Raw genomic sequence first — 20,003 nt, 5'->3', positions numbered from 1 at the left:
ATAAATAGCAGCAGATGCTGTCTGCAGAGGGTTGGCTGACAACCTTACTAGGCATGATATTGAGTTTATTCATGAAACCAAGTCATACACTCAGCCCATGGTGGTACTATGGTCAGCAAGCTGCAATCAATTTATTCAGATAAGACAGGAGTTGTTGAGGGAGCAGGGGTGTCTCAACCTCTGTTGGCGTTGTGCGCAATGTTGACCAAATCAAAGATTCAACAGATTTATCATGAAAACATATTTTGATCATCATATCATCAGATGATCATCACATCATACTAATAAATGACAAACGACTTATCATTCCAACTGTACTTCAAGCTGCACCAGAGACACAGGGAGATCATAAAGTGCAGAGCCAGAACTTGGTAAGTGATGTGGCTTGTTAGATCCTCAAAGTCTGCAGAGATCCTAACGGTCAGTTGATATCTGTGTCAGCCGTGAACTAGAGCAATTATAGCTGTTGACAAACACCTTTTCCACCTGACCATGGGAATGTGTGGCATAGATTGTATGATGGAAGGGAATTGGTCATTGTCATCAATTAACTCTTCCAGAAGATAAAGTTTAAAAAATTTGATGCCATGACAATGAATGTGTTCTCTCAATCTTAACGAGATATTTGCAATAGACAGTATCCCTGATGTGGTAATTTTTGACAACGGGCCACAGTTTGCTGATCTGTGTTTCAGTCAATTTGCAGCCAGTGCTGGATCTAAGCAGGCCACACAGTCACATGGGAATCTCACGGCAGGATCAGGCCTTGAAGAAAACCAAATTCACTCAACCACTTGCACCAAGTTGCTGATGGCTAGGAAGCTGAACTCTCAGCTCCTGATTCTACCAAAGGATCTGTATTAACATTGATGGGACTATTGAGATATGTAGAACAAGGAGAATAGTCCTATTGGGTTCTCAGACCACAATCTTCAATAGGTGCTACAATATGAGACTGTTGTTAGAATTGTGTGGGAGTGGAGGAGGGGTGGGAGTGGAGGAGCGGTAGGGGTATGAAACAAGTGTGGATCAGGGATTGGAAAATAAAAAAGTAGTCATCCAACTATCTACAGACCAGCAGAGATTGCATATTGTTTGTCCAACCAAAGTCTTCCTAAAAAGGAACTGCAGGAACCTTGCACCATTACAGAATAATCATCCACCACTGATCGATTGAGATGATTCCCGTGGGGAACTTGATTACACAAGGGAACAACAGATCTTAGACAAGCGGGAAAAGAATCAAAGTCAACCATGGAGTAACACAAAACATAACTAAATAAACAAATGTATATTGTTAACTAAAAATGGGGCAAATAGGTGTGAGAAAGGAGGTGCCATAAGTACTTCCCACAATGACTTGTTATGAACTTGTGGGCAGAACAACATAGATTTCACTCCTTCAAAATTCTATCATCTGGCCCTCCTCCAAGGTCTCAGCAATAATGCCTATCTTATCAACACAAATTGTAATAGTTTCCGATCATGAAACAAACTGTACCTTGTTAACTACACAAGATTCTTCTAATCAGACCAGGAAGTAGATTGTCTCTCCACACTAGGCAGAAGAATACAGTCTTGGCTCTTATTGAAAAAGAAATCCGTGAACTGCTCACATTTATCGCTGGAGGTTAAGGATTAAGGGTAAACGGAAGAGAAAAGCTGGTTATCTTTGTTCAACGTGGTGCTCTAGAGGTGGTGAATAGTTTTTGCAGAGGTCATCTGGTCCCAATAGTGTGTTGCTGGCAGAAATGGAAATGAATGCCTCAATCTATACTGTAATGTCTCTTGGTTGTGAGGGGACTAGTCTGTTTTGAAGAATGATCGACGAAAGGGAGAGAGCAACCGTTTTATTGAAAACATGAGTATCAAAGGCATTGGTGTGAAATTAATTGAGCTCAAGAAATTTGAAAACAATGAAGTGTCTAAAGTTATACAATCGGTATAGAGTGAGTGAGCTGCTACATCTAACATTAGCCCACTCTCTGTATTATGGGGTCTGTGTGAAGTTTCATGGGGTCAGAGTCTTCATTAATGGAATTGATAGTATTGACAATAATCTACCAATCCTATTCATAGAAAAGTGCCTGATTCTATATCAACTTCTATAATCTTTTTCAGACTTACTGATAAAATTTGCTTGTCCTGTGAAGATAGTGTACTGCAACTCATAGGAAACGATGCTGAATTCATCTTCTGAGGTCCAGTGAACAGTAATTGTGTCATGAGATGCTGTGCAGAGCTCTTCTCGAATGCTTGGAGGATTTGGGGCTGCAAAAAAGACGTGGCAGAGATTGTTTCCATGAATGGCATTGTGAAAATGCTTCCACCAAAATGGTATACACATTCTCATTGTAGGATGCGTTATGAAAGGTTACCTAAAATATTAATTTATAACATCTGCACATACATATAGATATAAATATACATTATTTATACATATGATGATTTGAGTTTTTAAAAAAAATACTTTTTAATTCAGAGGACAGTGATTGCAGCAGCAAAAATATTGTATTTATAAAGAACACGCCCTGCCAGACAGAGGCAGAGATTCTGCGATGTTTCCAAAGAGCCATATGATCCAGTTTGTGGACTAAAAACTTATCAGAATGGAATCAACCTCAGCCCTCTATCTTTTCCTGAAACACCTATCATCAACACGTACAAGTTGAAAACTCACAAGACCTCACCATATTCTTAACAGGAGATATCTAAATTTACATCAGTGTTTCCAGAAAAAGATAATTCAAGCAATCAGAACTGATTCAAAAGGAAAGAGGATCCCCCTCGTTCTCACACACCACCCTACCAACCTCCGGATACAACGCATCATCCTCCGACACTTCCACCATTTACAATCCGACCCCACCACCCAAGACATTTTTCCATCCCCACCCCTGTCTGCTTTCCGGAGAGACCACTCTCTCCGTGACTCCCTTGTTCGCTCCACACTGCCCTCCAACCCCACCACACCCGGCACCTTCCCCTGCAACCGCAGGAAATGCTACACTTGCCCCCACACCTCCTCCCTCACCCCTATCCCAGGCCCCAAGATGACATTCCACATTAAGCAGAGGTTCACCTGCATATCTGCCAATGTGGTATACGGCATCCACTGTACCCGGTGTGGCTTCCTCTACATTGCGGAAAACCAAGCGGAGGCTTGAAGACCACTTTGCAGAACACCTCCGCTCAGTTCGCAACAAACAACTGCACCTCCCAGTCGCAAACCATTTCCACTCCCTCTCCCATTCTCTAGATGACATGTCCATCATTGGCCTCCTGCAGTGTCACAATGATGCCACCCGAAGGTTGCAGGAACAGCAACTCATATTCCGCCTGGGAACCCTGCAGCCACATGGTATCAATGTGGACTTCACCAGTTTCAAAATCTCCCCTTCCCCCAATGCATCCCTAAACCAGCCCAGTTCGTCCCCTCCCCCCACTGCACCACACAACCAGCCCAGCTCTTCCCCCCCCACCCACTGCATCCCAAAACCAGTTCAACCTGTCTCTGCCTCCCTAACCGGTTCTTCCTCTCACCCATCCCTTCCTCCCACCCCAAGCCGCACCCCCATCTACCTACTAACCTCATCCCACCTCCTTGACCTGTCCGTCTTCCCTGGACTGACCTATCCCCTCCCTACCTCCCCACCTATACTCTCTCCACCTATCTTCTTTACTCTCCATCTTCGGTCCGCCTCCCCCTCTCTCCCTATTTATTCCAGTTCCCTCTCCCCATTCCTCTCTCTGATGAAGGGTCTAGGCCCGAAACGTCAGCTTTTGTGCTCCTGAGATGCTGCTTGGCCTGCTCTGTTCATCCAGCCTCACATTTTATTATCTTGATTCAAAAGGAAACCCCACTTTGGAAAATGACTTTGGTTGCAGATAAGCATTTGGACAAATTATGAACAGGTTTTTATCCAAATTTAACCATTTCTCAGCCAAAGTACTTTAAAGATAATACTTCTTAGGATTTTATGTATTTTCTCCCACATCCTGCCAATTTGGGAGGTGGTGTACATGGGTGTTATTTTGCGAGAGGGGGCAATTGGATAGATTTTCATGTTTTAAATTGTCTGCAAACAACTGAATCTTTCCATGCGCAATTCCATTTGCAATAAACTAGCTCTTCATTTGTTAAAAAATTGAATCTCACTGATTTGTTTCTGATATGAAACAGTACTGTAAAAGTCTAAATTATGTAATTGGGAAACATCATTTAACTCCTTCAGTGGCCAGAACAATGCCAGCAATCACTTCACTCTTCCTAATTGGTTTGTAACAGATGGAACAGCAGAGAAAATAGGGTGGTCAATGTTGAAAGGACAGAAGGTAAAGGGAAGAGAGCCCCCAAAATTTCAATAATATAGTAGGTTAATCAGTTGACTGAGGGTTGCACCATTGCCATGAAAGGAATGAGGTTAAACTGAAAAAAGAAAGTTATTAATGAAATTACATTACTTATTTCCTTACTTTGTTGGTGTTATACGATCTTTTATTTCCACGTTTGTTTCCATATCGTAGTTCCTCACTACCCTACATGTTAACCCTTTACATTTATAAACAATATTACTTATTTGATTTGATTTCTTTGGCCAAAGTTAATTTTATATCAGTGAGGGTTTGACACCAATGATGATCACGGTCTCTCTAGTTATGTTAGCCCACTAAAACTAAAAACTAAACCCTTTCATCATTTGGCTACGTTTTGCCACCTAAACCTAACCACTTTTGCCAGGCAATTGGGACAAGGTCTTGAGATATCAATGTAAATAGTGAACTACAATTTTTTCTACACAGTTTAAATGGCACCCATTAATCATCAGAAACATTGTGTCACTGTACATAACTTTGATATATGAGAAACATTGCTAATAGTAGATGGGGCGGAACTAGGTATGACAATGCACAGATCAAAATGCAAGAAACATCTATCCGTATCACTTTCAACTGTAGAAACAGCAATTCCAATAATAGAGACATAACATGCAATAAATATGGAAGTTGAAAACAAGAACAGGACATGCTGGAAATACACAGCAGCCCTGTAGGAATCTGAAAGGAGAAAAGAGACTAAAGTTTCCAGTTGTGTGAAGAAGGATTCTGTTTGAAGCAGTGGTATTTAAAAGGGACAGGTATGCTAATCAACCCACCATGTATTTCATGTACATTTAAAACTATTTCAACTTTTCAAATGACATAATATTTCCAAATGTAGGGGTAGGAGAACTAAAACTCAGCATTATTACATAAAGCAGAAGGCACTATTGTGAAGCTTATAACTAGTTGCATGAATTGAGCATCTAAGATTAAATCAATATAGTCTAATATTAAAATATCACTAAAACAGAGCAGCAGTATGACAGCGATAATGGGAACTGCAGATGCTGGAGAATCTGAGATAACAAAGTGTGGAGCTGGATGAGCACAGCAGATCAAGCAGCTTCTTAGGAGCACAAAAGCTTTTGTGCTCCTAAGATGCTGCTTGGCCAGAGGTAAGGCAGCTGTAGGAATTTGAAAGCTGGTTGAAACTGGAAGTGTAAAGAAAACGTTCCTGCGAAGTTGAACTGCAGCCAGTTCAACAATGTTTTGTATCAAAAGAGGCTCTCCAGTTTAAAGTTTGTTCCAGATCTTTAAGAGATAATAAACAGTATAGATCCTGTTTTACCTGAAGGCATGTGTACAGGAAATTTTAATAAAATACGGGTTGATAGGTATAAACAGGTGATGTCATGCCATCTGGTACCACCTTGTTAGCAGCTGGATTATCATATAACATCAAAGCTAGTTGAGCTAAAAGTTTTAGACTGAGTCCCTCAGACCATTCCTACCCTGACAGCTACAATAATCTCTTTTAAACTTGGTACATGTGCAGGCTACATTGTCTGCAAGATTCACCATAATGTTACAATTCAGTTACCATATTGCATTCTGGATATATGCTTACTATTCTCTTATCAACTTAAGTTACTGAGCTCAGCAGAGTGTGAAGTGGATTAAGTCAGTGCCAATTCAATGTGTGACACCGCGATAGGAGTAATTCAGAGACTGAATTCAACTAAAATTGGCAAAGATTCAGTCATTAAGATTGGTTCTTGGCTTTTTCAATTAGCTGGGTACCTGAAAGCACCGCTGCCTCTCAGTGCCAGGGACCAAGGTTTGATTCCACCCTTGGGTAACTGTCTATGTGGAGGTTTCTTCTGGGTTCTTCGGTTTCCTTCCACAGTTCAAGAGATGTGCAGATTAGGTTGAATGGCCATGCAAAGTTGCCCATAGTGTCCAGGGATGTGCTGGCTAGGTGGATTAACCATGGGAAATGCACGGTTACAGGGATAGAATGGGATATCTTTGGAGAGTCAATATGGACCTAATGGGCCAAACGGCCTGCTTCCACACTGTAGAGATTCTACGATTCTATGGAAGTGTTGGGCATTTATAACCATAACGAAATGCTTTCAAGCCAAAGTGCAATCATATATATTAGATAACTTATGTTGTGTCCTCAAATGTGGAATGCCCATACTTCATGTAATTACATTCCTACTTACCCAGTTAAATCTCAGATGCGGAAATGTTTAAAATCTTCATATAAATGCAGATATAAAGAGTTAAACCTCAAACCTCTTTTCTCATTATTCTTTCTCAACTTATTGATCTTTACTCTATCATTCCACCATCAACAACTCAGTCCTCTAGATCCACATTCAATAATGTGTACCATTTAAGCAATAGAATTGGAATTCAATATTATGAAGAGACACTTCATAGAAATTGAAATTGATGAAATGGGCTTTTGAACAAAAATAACAGGCGTTTCTGAAATGAAAACAAAAATTTAAAATGCTTTATGAGATGGAATACCATCTGATTAATGAGGTGGAGAATTTTGAGGTGGGCTTAAGGTTAATGTAGGCAGAGAGATCCTTGGAATGACTTCAAGAGAGAACGGGCATTGAGTTAAAGGCTGAATCTAGTGTTCCAAAAGATTGCAAGGTGCACTTAATTATAATGTTGTGTCAGCCAATTCCTGCCATCTTCCCACCTCTATCAGAATTAAATTCTGAGTGGGAAGGGGCAAGGTCAATCTCACTACCCAGCCATTAATTGAGATCCTTAACTCACAAATTAAAGATCACTTAGAGTCCTTAGCCCACTACTACAGGGATTAACTCTAACACCCTCCTGGGACCTAATTCCAGAGAAATGTATCCTTGTAGGGCTAGTACCAGGATATTCACAAGGTAATAATATATGACAAAGAAAATTTCCACCATTATTCTTACATTCTTACCAGTAAGATAGTCCAAGCTTTCAAGTAGTTTCTTCTCCCTTGAAAAATCTAAGGTAAAATTTTCAAAAGCCTCATTCAAGTTAATGTCCGGAATCAGAACTTGAGAAGATGCTGTTGCCATAGCAACCCTGCCAAAACAACAAGAGACAAATGAATTTTGAACAAGAACCAGAAAATAATTGAAGTAGAATCTTACTTGTAAAACAATTTTAAAAGGCTCAATAACTTTAGGCCTCATTGTTTATTGTCATCAAGATTACTTTACAATTGTTGAGGAATTAAAATGTCTTGTTTTCAGTAGATTTAAAAGAAAAATCACTTTCTCCCCAAATCTTGAAGGTCAGATTTGTTTGCTTGATGGCATTTTTATGATAATCAAGCCAGATGTGGAATGGGGTTGAACTGAATTACTATAGTGAGAAAAGGTAGGAAACTGTATGAAATAGACTGGTCATTTTCAATATCTAGACAAAACGAAGGAGAAATTAAGGACTAATAGAATGCTGGAACATAGAGAAAGAACAGTAGTTAGCATTAATTTCAGCAGATGTAGAGAAAAAATGGAAGGATAATTGACTGCAAACCAACAGACCTTGAGTAAAAGCAGAAACTGTTGGAGAAACTCAATGGTCACACAGCTCATGTGGAGAAAAAGCAGAGTTAATATTTCAGGTCCAGTGACTCTTCTTCAGAACAGGTTCAGACAATCTTGGGTTGAAAGGGATCGAGGTGGAGTGTCAAATAGGAGGGAGGAAAGGAGGTTACTATCTTCTGGGGAGGTTGGCCTAACTTCGCAAAAGGGTCCCTATCAAAGATAGTGCTCCGCTCAGCTTCTCTCCTCCCTGCACTTCTGAAAGCTTATGATAAAGGACTTCCCACTCCCAGCCACCTGTTTATGTCAATCTTGTTATGAATTGAGAAGGGAATATTGGGCCTATCAAAATTTTACCAAGCTCAGTTAACCTTTTTTTATACATAGGATGGAGGGGCTGCTGCTGTCAGCACCAACCCACACTTCATTTCAAGGGGAAAATTCGGAACTGGGCATCCTCCCTATTTTATACACAACTCCCGTCACTAAAAACCCACATAGTTGAAACATATAATATCTAGCCATGTGTCACAAAAAAAATCATTGGACAGATGCAAAGGAAAGCAACACTACTGATTCCAAGCATAAAAAGGACTATAACTGAATATTAAAGACTTCCAAGCTCTTCAGACCAGAAAAAAAGTTCACTACAAGCCTTAAGGGATTTGAAATAATAAGTTGCCTACACAAAATAACTCCAGTATTATTTCCTTGTAAGCCATGAGTAGAATCAATCTTCGTCAATTGCAAATTTAAAGCTGGTGGTTGGAAGTGTTTTTTCATTCAAGGCAGAAATATCTTGAACAAATTTCTGCACAAAGACCAAAAAGATTGCTCATGTGTACTAGGTGTTGAATTGGGGCCACTGGGGTACCAGAAGGATGAAATACAATTTGCTAAAGGTCCTTTCTCAAACTTGAGCTCCATGCTATTTTGAAAAACATCATGAGACATTGCTAGTGATAAGGATACAATTATGTTCAATGAGAAATGTAATTGGTTCTGTTGGGTACTAAGAAACATGGGATTGTTTAGCAAAAATCTTTGTAGTTGATTTTATGGAACTGTTTATAGCTGTACAAACAACAGCAAAGTCTGGTCTGCTTTCTCTTCTGTGATGCAGAGTGCTGGAAGGCATTACTACTATTGCAATGCAGTCACGGAGTTATTGAGCTATTGAGCGCTGTCCTCCTGCATTAACTTCACAGTCACAGACAATTGCCAGCAGAAATTTAAGCCAAAGTTTCATAAAAACAAAACCAAAGATTCAAATCCTTGAAAATATATCATAATGTGAAATATTTTTAAAATGCATGTTCAATTTCTGAACAGTCTACTTGAAAAATGTTTTATACTGCACCCACATTTCACACTGTGACCTATTGATAGTTCAGGAAATCTGCTGCAGATGGAATCTTTGGTGATGGAAATTTGGCACTTTGCATTTTCTCAATTTAAGATGAGTTATTTTGGTAGCTCAAAGGGAAACCTGGCACCATTATAAAACTGAGCTAAATAGTCAAAGCTGTGTTAGCAGATCACGTCAAGGACAACAGCAGGGGCACCATTGCTGGTTTCAATTCCTAAAACAAAGAAAGAAACTTCAGCCAGACCAACCTCTCCTGAAATCAATGCCATGATTTCCAATTAAAATTTCATCTGAGTCAATTGGCAGGACCAAAGTTCAGAAATTATGAATTTTATGAGACAGTAGCATGGAAACACAAGTTCTGTTTGTCTGGGACAATGGGAACTGCAGATGCTGGAGAATCCAAGATAACAAAATGTGAGGCTGGATGAACACAGCAGGCCAAGCAGCATCTCAGGAGCACAAAAGCTGACGTTTCGGGCCTAGGCCCTTCATCAGAGAGCGTTATTCTGTTTCTCTGGAATGTCTTTGTCTAAATTGTAGACTTGCCATAACCATTGATCCTGTATGAAAAACTAAACCAAATGATTACTTTAAGCCCATAAAAGGTTGCAATGTCTTCTCAAATTTTGACTGATCCATTCTATAAAGTTGTTGCTTTATATTACATGCCAAAAATAAAATTTTGCTAATGATCTTTCACTTTAAAATTAATAAAACAGAAAGAACTAAATAATTTACAATCAAAGGATTCATGGCTATGCCTTGCACAATGTAGATCTGAGCCACATAAACTGAATGCCTAAGGATTAATCTCTTATCAGTGCTGTGCTAGCTGATTTCAGCTGGAATTGGATTAAATCATGAGTCATCAGCCTTAAGAGGTGAGTTTAGTAAACCAGAGAGAGAAGTTGTCTTTTACAATATATGGGTGGTCATGTTCGTCATGCTTAATATATAAATACAGTTGGCCTGTTGAACCAGAGAATGACTAATATTCCCAGCAAGTCTGTCCCACCTTTCTGTTACATTTTTGGCTGTTTGTAAAAAGCGCGCATGATCATTCTCCTTCAGGCTGTGTTCTGCTTGATTGATGAGAGCCCCTGACCGCTCCAAGCATTGCCGGCAATTTGCTATCTGCTGTGCTAGTTTTCTCAACTTCATAACCTTGATGAGAAACAGATAGAAAGAAAAGATAAATAAAAAAGGCTTAAAATTTGAACACAGTTATTAATCAAGGTGTGAGCTGCTTCTGAAAAAAAACTTGCTATATCTATACCTTGTTTGATGACGTTGCTTTGAAGTGACGAAAGGCTCTAACATAAATTATATAGTAAGAAATTCCAATTCTTTGAGCACACGATTTTATATCCATTAAAATAACTGGGTTGGAAAATAGGGTTGAAAGAGATAATACAGGCAAGAAATGAAATTCCTTTCTCCTACTAGTGAATAAAACAATCTATTCATTGATGGTTTAGATAACAAATGCAACCGTGTGAAACGAAGAACTCTTAAACATGGGGAAATACCAAGTTCAATTTAGGTTCCATGCTGAATAAAGAATTGCCATGAAGTTAACTATAGTTCGATTCAATCAGATTAAACATGAAACAGGATAAAAGGAAATGGCCATTGATAATCTGGATTGAGTTAATGCATGGATTTTAAGCGATGAAAGAAAACAGCTTGACTGCAATATCAGCCCTCAACTTCACATTTGAACAGTCCATTAATGCGGTCAATGAGAATGAAAACAAAGTTAGTAAGTTATTGAAGATCTGTCCGTGGCAGCGTGCATATCATTTTAGGAGATGAAAGGAAAACTGGAAATGGGAAGGCAGAAAATTCCCCTCCAAGCGATGCAATACAGAGATTAGATCTCTGGACATATGGAATTGCTACAAAAAAACAACTAATCTATAAACCCCAGCTGCAGAGAACATAACACAAATATATTGAACATTAGTGAAGAAACCAAATCCTGCCTGTCAGAGGAGTTCATGTGCAGTGATCATTTTCAAATGCATTATAGTTTTTTTAAAACTTACCATGCCTAAGGACAACATAAACATTGATTAATACGTTCAGTAACTGCTCACTGCACTCTGTAGGAAGATTTGGCAGGTCAAAGATAATTTTAGGACAACACTGAAGTAACTGTTCCATTATTGCATTTAAACAACTGTTTTAATAACAATCACAATGAAACATTTATTGTAGAATATCAAAATCCTGTTCAGAGACCTTGAAATGTAAAATCAAGATTAGAATTGCATTGCATAGAAAAGTAAAAATGCCACTCACTTTATTCACTCGAATTAGATCCAATATAAGGAGAAATGTAATTCAACAGACCTATTTTCTGAATCAATGTTGCCCAGCAATGGACTCAAGGAAATGTTGGTATGGCACAGCAATGGTGACAATATTAGGTACTTGGCTATCGTTTAAGAGTTGTACTGTCACATTTCTACCAGATAGTAAGGTGGACAGTTCCCCTTCAACTGTGGTGATAGGCTATGATGCTAGATTAGAATTCTAATCCATGTCAGGTTATTGAAGCTCACTCAACATAAGACATCATGTAGGGCTTTGTTTTTACAAAAACATACAATCCGATGCCCGACTGTCACTTTAATACTGGGCCAAATACACGCAGTGCACTTTCATCTGTTCAGCTTCAGCTGGCAGACCAACTAATGGGGAACATGGATAGGGCTGGACTCAGCTCAGTGTTACTACACAGCGCCAGAGATCTGGATTTGGTTCTGACTGTCTACATGGAGTCTGGAGATAGAAACATAGAAGATAGAAGCAGGAGGCGGCCATTCAGCCCTTCGAGCTGCTGTGTCATTCTACACGATAATGGCTGATTGTCCAGCTCAATAGCATAGTCCTGCTTTCTCCCCATAACCTTTGATCCCATTTGCCTCAAGTGCTATATCTAGTCACCTCTTGAATACATTCAATGTTTTCACATCAGCTACTTCCTCTGGCAATGAATTTCACAGGCTCACCATGCTTTGGTTGAAGAAATGTCTCCTCATCTCTGTCCTAAATAGTTGACCCCAAATCCTCAGACTGTGACCCCTTCTGGACACACTCACCATTGGGAATATCCCCCCTGCATCTGTCCGGTCCTGTTAGAATTTTATAAATTTCTATGAGACCGCCCTGATTTATCTGAACTCCAGTAAAAAACAATCCTAACCTAGTCAATCTTACTTCATACGTTAGATTCACCATCCTGGAATCAGCCTGGTAAACCTTCGCTGCATGCCCTCGAGAGCAAGAGCATCCTTCCTCAGAAAAGGAGCCCAAAACTGTACACAATATTTCGGGTGTGGTCTCACCAAGGCTTTGTATAACCGCAACAACATATATCCTGTACTTGAAACCTCTCACAATGAAGGCCAACATACCATTTGCCTTCTTTACCACCTGCTGCACCTACATGCTTACCTTCAGCGACTGGTGCACAAAGACACCCAGGTCCCACTGCATGCTCACCTCTCCCAATTTACAGCCTTTCAGGCAGTAATCTGCCTTCTTGACTTTGCTTCCAAAATGAATAACCTCTCATATGTCCACATTATACTCCATCTGCCATTGATTTGCCCACTCACCCAACCTGTTGAGATCATGCTGAAAGATCGCTGCATCCTCTTCACAGTTCACCCTCCCACCCAAGTTGGTATCATCTGCAAACATCCTCGCAGTGTCTGCATAAATTTCCTCGGTGAGCTCCGGTTTTCTCCAACAGTTCAAAGATGGATTAGTCATGCTAAATTGCCCATAGTAATCAGGGATGTGCCGGTGAGGTGGACTAACCATTGTAAAGTTGAGGGTGACAGGATAGGAGGTTGAATCTTAGTGGGATGATCTTCAGGGAGTCAGTGTGAACTTGAAGGGCTGAATGGCCTCCTTCCACACTGTAGGAATTCTATGAAGTCAGTGTTTATTTGCATGTGGGTCCATAACAGGCTGGGGTGTGGTGAAGCAGTGGAGGGGGCTCTCATTCTTTCCCCTCAGCCTGATGATCCTGAACTAACATGACTCAACATTCAACATGGACGAGATCTCCTTTTTCTGGTCCATATTCCAGCCAGCTGCACTGGTCATCTGATTAAAGCGTGACTGTAATTAGTCAGTATCTATGCTTTAGTGATTAGAGGGCAAAAGCAGCTTTTAAAATACCCAGCACCATAAAGCAGAACAATTTAGATTATATTCAGGGTGGGCCCAGGATTTCCACGAACATGATTCAGCTGTTGCATTGCAATTTAAAAAAAACAAATTCTAAAGCCTGCTTTATATATATTGAATGTAAGTGCCACGAGTTGTAATCTGCCTGTGTTGAACTGAAATGTGACTGTTCTTAACATTCGAGCTATATTTATACACATGCTGCTTAGTAGATCTCAGGGTAATCTTAGCCATAAAGTTCAGGATCGCTAATACATTCAAAGGTGAAAATACTTGGGCCAACATTTTCCAATTAGACAGAAATTTTTGATTATGATTTTTTTTGCTTTGAACTTCAAGCATCTTGGAGTATGTACTGAATTAGGCATCAAGCACAATTTATGCATTACATTTGTTCTGCTTGGATCAACTTTGATTATTCCAATCTATCAAAACAACCTCTACATAACAAACATATCTAATATTCATTCCATTGAACAGCAGGGGTCTGGAGAATGGTAGTGGTGACGTAGAGGAGACAGTTTGAAATTTTAAATATTAGCTGCAAAAAAAATTGTTAATGTTTGTCTAGTATGAAGCAGCCTCTCTCTTTAAGTTAACTGTATCCACAATCATGAATCCAGCAGTAATGTTGGGAACAAGGATTCAAAAGCTTTGAAATGGAGTTTTCCAAGACAGAGCAAAATAAAAAAAATGGAAAGTTTCTTCAGCAATCTTAATAATGAGATGCTTTTTAAAGCTGAAAGCTCACATTGCTGAAGAAGGAGAGAACCTTGGAAAGGTACAGTTTAAATTTGAAAGCTTTGCTGCGAAGTGCTTTTCATAAACAGCATAGAACTTAAAGAAATTCATTCATGGGATCTGGACATAGCTTGCTGGGCCAACATTTATTGCCCATTCGTAGATGCTCTTGAGATGGGGATGGTGGGCTGTCTTCTTAAAATGCTGGAGGGGGGTTAGTGCCAGGAATTTGACCCAACATCACTAAACGAACAGCAATGTCTTTTCAATTCAGAATGATGTGGCTTGGAGTTGAACTCTCAGATGGTGCTGTTGCCGTCCATCTGCTGACCTTGTCCATCTAGATGATTGTGATCATGGGTTTGTTTAAAGCATCCTTGGTGCATTTCTGCAGTATGGCTTGTAAGTGGTATATGCTACAACTGAGCATTGGTGGTTGAGGAAGTACATTTTTACGAGTGTAGTGCCAATCAAGTGGACTGCTTCGTCTCGATTTGTGTCAAGCTTCTTGAGTGCTGTTGGAGCTGTATTCACCCAGGCAAATGGGCAGTATTTCATCACACTCCTAACTCCGGCCTTGTAGATGGTAGACAGGCTTTGGGGAGTCACGAGACTAGTTACTTGCACTGAATTCCTTAGAATCCCTACAGTATGCAAACAAGCCCTTTGGCCCAGCAAGTCCACACAGACTCTGAGCATCCCACCCAGACCCATCCCCCTATAATCCACCTAATCTACACATCCCTGAACACTGTGGGCAATTTAGCATGGCCGATCCACCTAGCCTGCATATCTTTGGACTGTGGGAGGAAACCAGAGCACCTGGATGAAACCCACGCAGACACGAGGAGAATGTGCAAACTCCACACAGACAGTCGCCTGAGGGCAGAATCAAACCCAGGCCCCTGGCGCTGTGAGGCTGCAGTGCTAACCACTGAGCCGCCGTGCTGCCCAAAATGAAATTAGCAGAGTTAAATTTTTGCTGAATTCAAATTCTACCATCTGCCATGGCACGATTCAAACCAGGGCCCCCAGAACGTTAGCTTGGTCTCTGGATTAATAGCCTAGCGATAATACCACTTAGCCATCACCTTGCCAGCCACTAACTTTCAGTTGCAGCTATTTACGCACATACGCGCACAAAACCAAACTTAGATATTTTCTTGGATTGCCTGCATTTGGGCTGAGACTACTTCAGCATCTGAGGAGTCATGAATGGTGCTGAACATTGTGAAATTTCTACTTTAAGCATCCTAATTTCTGACCATATGATGAGGGGAAGGCCATGAATTAAGCAGCTGAAAACAGTTGGGCCTAGGGAGCTAGCCTGAGGAATTCCTGCAGAGATGTCCTGGAGCTGAGATGATGGACCTCTAACAACCACAAAAATCTTACTTTTTAGCTAGTTATGACTCCAACTAGTGCAGTATTTTACTCAGATTACCATTAACTCTAGTTTTATTTGGCTTTTTGATGTCATACTCAGTCAAATGCAGCTTTGATTCAAGGACAATCACTCTTCTCTCACCTCTGAAATTCAGCTCTTGTTTCCAGATTTGAACCAAAGCTGAAGTGACTGAACTTGGTGGCAACTAAGCACAGTCAGTGAGTAGGTTATTGCTCAGCAGTAACAGCACTGTTGAACAACTCTTTCCATTTCTTGACTGATGATTGAAAGCGGACTGAAGGGGCAATGATTGCTCAGGTTGGATTTATCCTTTCTTTCATATACAGGGCTCCCCTGGATGATTTTCCACATTTTCAAGTAGTTCCAAAAGCAGAATCATATCAAATTGTGGAAATACCATTCTAAGCTTTGCAAGCACAGGCTGATCAAGAAAAAAAAAAATCAGCATTCTACTCACTGAGATGGTTGACAGGTCATGTTATTTGATATAATCCACCAGCCATTGGGGAATATCGCCTACATACCTGACAATTATCGATTACTCAGCAGACAAAAACATCTTTTTGGTTTGACAGAAACATCCTCTTAGTGGAGAAATTCACTCCTGGGTTCACCATAAAGGAGCAGCATTAGATGGCTAGCTTCACTTGTCGTTCAAAGGTGAAGCACCTTCCCCTTCCAGGATGATCTGAGGTAGGACATTGCACAGGGCCAGAAGTGGGGTCTTAAGCCCTCTCATGAGATTGTGTGATATTCATTTAGTGACTATTTGACCTGAATAGCTATTATCATGCAGGATAGTTTTAATTTGCCATATCTTGTGGCTTCTAGTCAGCTTTGGCTTTATTCATGAGATTGCCGAGATTCACCTTATAATTAGTGAAGCTGTAGGAATTCAAGTTTGTATTGAACCAGTGAACCTTTGGTAGTTTCGGCAGATATTAGTAGAAACCCACTGGCAGATTTTTCAACTAACACTTTGTGGATAAGGAGCTTGTCTGAATGATATACTTCAATAACAAATTTGACCAGATAATGGATTTTATTAAGCTGTGTAAGCAAATATTTTCGACCAAAAGGTCTACATTTTTTGAGGTGAACAGGGTTTGTGTAAATAAGTACATGCCAGTAATGATGTCAACTATGACTGATTGAGGTCCAAGATTCATTAGCTGTAGATGATGCTTGATAAAGCCTATTCTACAAAATTGTTTAAATAGTTAAGTCACTAAGTTTTGTTTAAGGGACATAAACATATCCAATTGATAATAAGACCATATGACACAAAACAGAAGCAAACCATTCATCACATTGTGTCTGCTCTGCCATTCAATGACAGCATGGTTGATCTCATATTCTTAACTCGACTTTCATACCTCCTCCCGTCCCCAAAAAGATATGTTTCAATAAGGTTTTGTCATTCTGCAAACTCCAATGAGCAGAAATCCAACCTACCCAAATTCTTTGCATAAGAAAATCCCTCCATAGCCAGGTTTGACTCAGTGAGCATTCTCTGGACCCCTCCCCTAGGTTTCTTTCCATTGATAAGGGGGCTTTCACGTGGCTCATGTTCCAGGTGTTATTTCCGATAATAGACATGGTTGGTTTAATGCATCCCATTGTGCTGGAAATGTGATATCTGGGCCCATGTAATCAGGCAAAGAGGCCATACATCAGAGACCAGTGTTAAGTTAGAGGCTAGAAAGGACCACAAGTGGAACTCACTCACCCACAGTTTGATGTTAATTAGGCTAACTATTGAGATAAGGCCAGTGCAATTTTGTGGTTGCTTTGACATTAAATGAGAGAGTTGTAACTTTTCTATGCCTCATGAAGGCCTCTAGTGGCACTTTGAAGTAGTCAGGGATAACCACTGAAAGCCAACACATGTATTTGCCTTCCAAACCCTACTCCTGCAACCTCCAACACCGAGCCTCTCTTCCAAACTCGTCCAAGTCCAAGTCTCCACCAATGATCACTGGTGAAGCCACTGGATTAATAAAGGTAGCAGCATCTTTGGCAGGAGAGGCTATGAGCCGTTGATGGGCTGTAGCTTTAATGGGCTGCAAGTCTAACCTCAGGGTCTTTGATCCTGGGGATGGCCTATCACATGCTTGACAGGCACTTCATTAAGTCAGGGCCTGCTTTCAAAAGGAAAACAATTTCCCTCATTATTGTCTAACTGATGGGCCAGACTTGAACAGTTACCTTGAATTTTGCCCATTTTCTTCAAAAGAATTTAGGAGTTGTTAAGTCATAATGTCTCATTTGTGAGAGATATTTATCAAGTATTGAGGAGCATGGTTTCAACAGCTCTTTAGTGGATTTGAAAGATAAGAATGAAAGCAAAAAGCTTCAATTTTCTTGTTGAGTTGATTACTCAAGCTATTCATTTGTGCATTTTAAAAGTGTGTCAAGCTTACACAGTGTTTTGTTATGAACTGTAACAAGATGATGATTGATTAACAACAACCTGGATTATTTTTACTGTATTTTCTTAAAAACTTAACAGAGAAACCCCTACCTTTCCCTCTTTGATTTTCACAGCAATGATCTGTTTCCTTTGCCTAATAATGTCCATTAGCTCATCACATTCCTCTTTTAGTTTGTTCTCTTGTATTGCAGTGTTTACCTGTTAGTAAATACATCAATGGAACAATTACTTACTCTTTTCAAAAGCACTGACTCTTGATCTGCTTTTTCCTGTTTTAGTACAAATATATTCATACATTGGTGAATATAGGCAAAGAAGGAGAGGTTACCAATGATATTAATACTTACATGGAGCTTGAATATGCTATTTCCCCTCAAGTGTGATGGAATATCTTCCACACCAGTGGCTAGGATGTAGCCGCAATAACACTCAAGCAGCTCATCAACACTACTTGAGGCAAAGCAATGGTTGCTCATATCCACTGGCTTAAATCACTCATTCTCTCAACAGTCGGCATGCCGTAGTTACATATACATGGCGTGTATCATGTACAAGCTAAAATACAGCAATTCAGCATGGCTTCATTGATTGCACGTCCTAAACCTGTCACCTCTACAAACAAATGAACAAAGGCAGTGCTTGCATGGTAAAACCACCTTCAGCTTCCACTCCAAAACACATACTGTCATTGCTGTCACCTCTTCATTGCAAGGTCAACATCCTGGAATTTCCTATCTCATAGCTTGATGGAAGAACTTCCACTGCTTAAACTGCAGACATTCAAGAAAGAATATCATTACTATCTTTTCAAGGGATACAAGTATGAAGGGCTATCAATCTCCAATATACATTTTTTTCAAAAACTACAACTGCGAGCAGGGTACAACTTTCCCTTTTTTGAAGGTGGTGACACTGATGGAAAGCAGGGAAGAAAAATTTGTGAAGCTGACTCTTGACTGGGTACAGTTGCCAACTGCCTGCCAGAAATGTGCTCGCTTTCCTATCTTGATAACTGAGGCAACGTGTTTACTAGGCTCAGGTATGGAGGCTTCCTTCAATGTCCTAACAATCTGGTAGCAACAGCTGGTCCAGAACGGATGCAAGGGGATGGTCTCTGGAAGCCATCACCTCACGTCCAATCTCATTGACCATTCATTGTCAAAGATCTCTAACCCGAGAGATGCAAAAATAGAAGTACCTTCAACTGTTGGATTCACTGAAAAGTAGGTATTGCCCAATTGTATCCATTTTTTTTAAGCTTTATTTCTTATTTTCCTAACTTATACTACGTATATCTATTGTGTAACTTTCTTTCTTTATTTTCTTTGCTTTTGTGCGCCCGAGATTTGTACCTGGGTCCTTTGGGCCAAAGATGGCACCTTGTGTTTGGTGAAATTGTACATATTAAACTGCACTTATGTTGTTTTGTAACTTGAGTACGTTACAACAAACCTAATTCTAATTCTAGAATCTGCAAGGTGGCAACTTCTAGTGAGTTTGAACACCACTGTCGAGGCCTTCAATAAACAGAGGAGCTCACCAAGCTGACAGACACATGACCTTGGCAAGTGGGGCAGTGAGTAAATGGACATCTAACAGAGTGAAAAAAGGCAAAACTATGGCCTGGGTAATATTCATACCAAGAATAACACAGCACAGGCTGAAAAATGTCTTGAACGGGGGTTGGATGGGGAAGAAAAATTACTGATAGCTATGCTTTCTTTTCTTCTGACAAATGCTCCATGAATGAAGCATTGTTTGTTCAAGTATTGCAGTTTACAAACTCAAGCTGGGGTAGTCCCATCTTCAGATAAGTATTTTCTCCCATGCTAGTGGGATGCTTCAATCTTTAACTGCATCCATTGTTTAGTCTGACTAAGGCCACTAATTTTACAACTACAAATAAGGCTAGTTTTGGGCTGCAGGATTATGCATAATGGCAACGGGATGGGTTTG

General features: G+C 40.1%; 1 protein-coding gene across 3 annotated transcripts in view; it reads right to left on the bottom strand.

Moving 5' to 3' along the window:
• LOC125459065 (probable E3 ubiquitin-protein ligase MID2) overlaps nucleotides 1-20,003 on the bottom strand; it is a 227,474-nt gene that overhangs the window by 23,492 nt on the left and 183,979 nt on the right. For all 3 annotated transcript variants that reach the window (XM_048544993.2, XM_048544995.2, XM_048544994.2), the window contains exons 4-7: nucleotides 18,138-18,245; nucleotides 10,274-10,422; nucleotides 7,295-7,422; nucleotides 2,128-2,271 (exon numbers count right to left, since the gene is read on the bottom strand). In XM_048544993.2, the coding sequence (XP_048400950.1) occupies nucleotides 2,128-2,271; nucleotides 7,295-7,422; nucleotides 10,274-10,422; nucleotides 18,138-18,245 (529 nt within the window). The remainder of the gene's footprint in view (nucleotides 1-2,127; nucleotides 2,272-7,294; nucleotides 7,423-10,273; nucleotides 10,423-18,137; nucleotides 18,246-20,003) is intronic.

The sequence above is a fragment of the Stegostoma tigrinum genome, chromosome 15 (assembly GCF_030684315.1).
Source record: "Stegostoma tigrinum isolate sSteTig4 chromosome 15, sSteTig4.hap1, whole genome shotgun sequence".
In the NCBI taxonomy this organism is placed as follows: domain Eukaryota; kingdom Metazoa; phylum Chordata; class Chondrichthyes; order Orectolobiformes; family Stegostomatidae; genus Stegostoma; species Stegostoma tigrinum.
The sequence above is the reverse complement of the archived record's forward strand: the minus strand, read 5'-3'. Positions and strand labels throughout refer to the sequence as shown.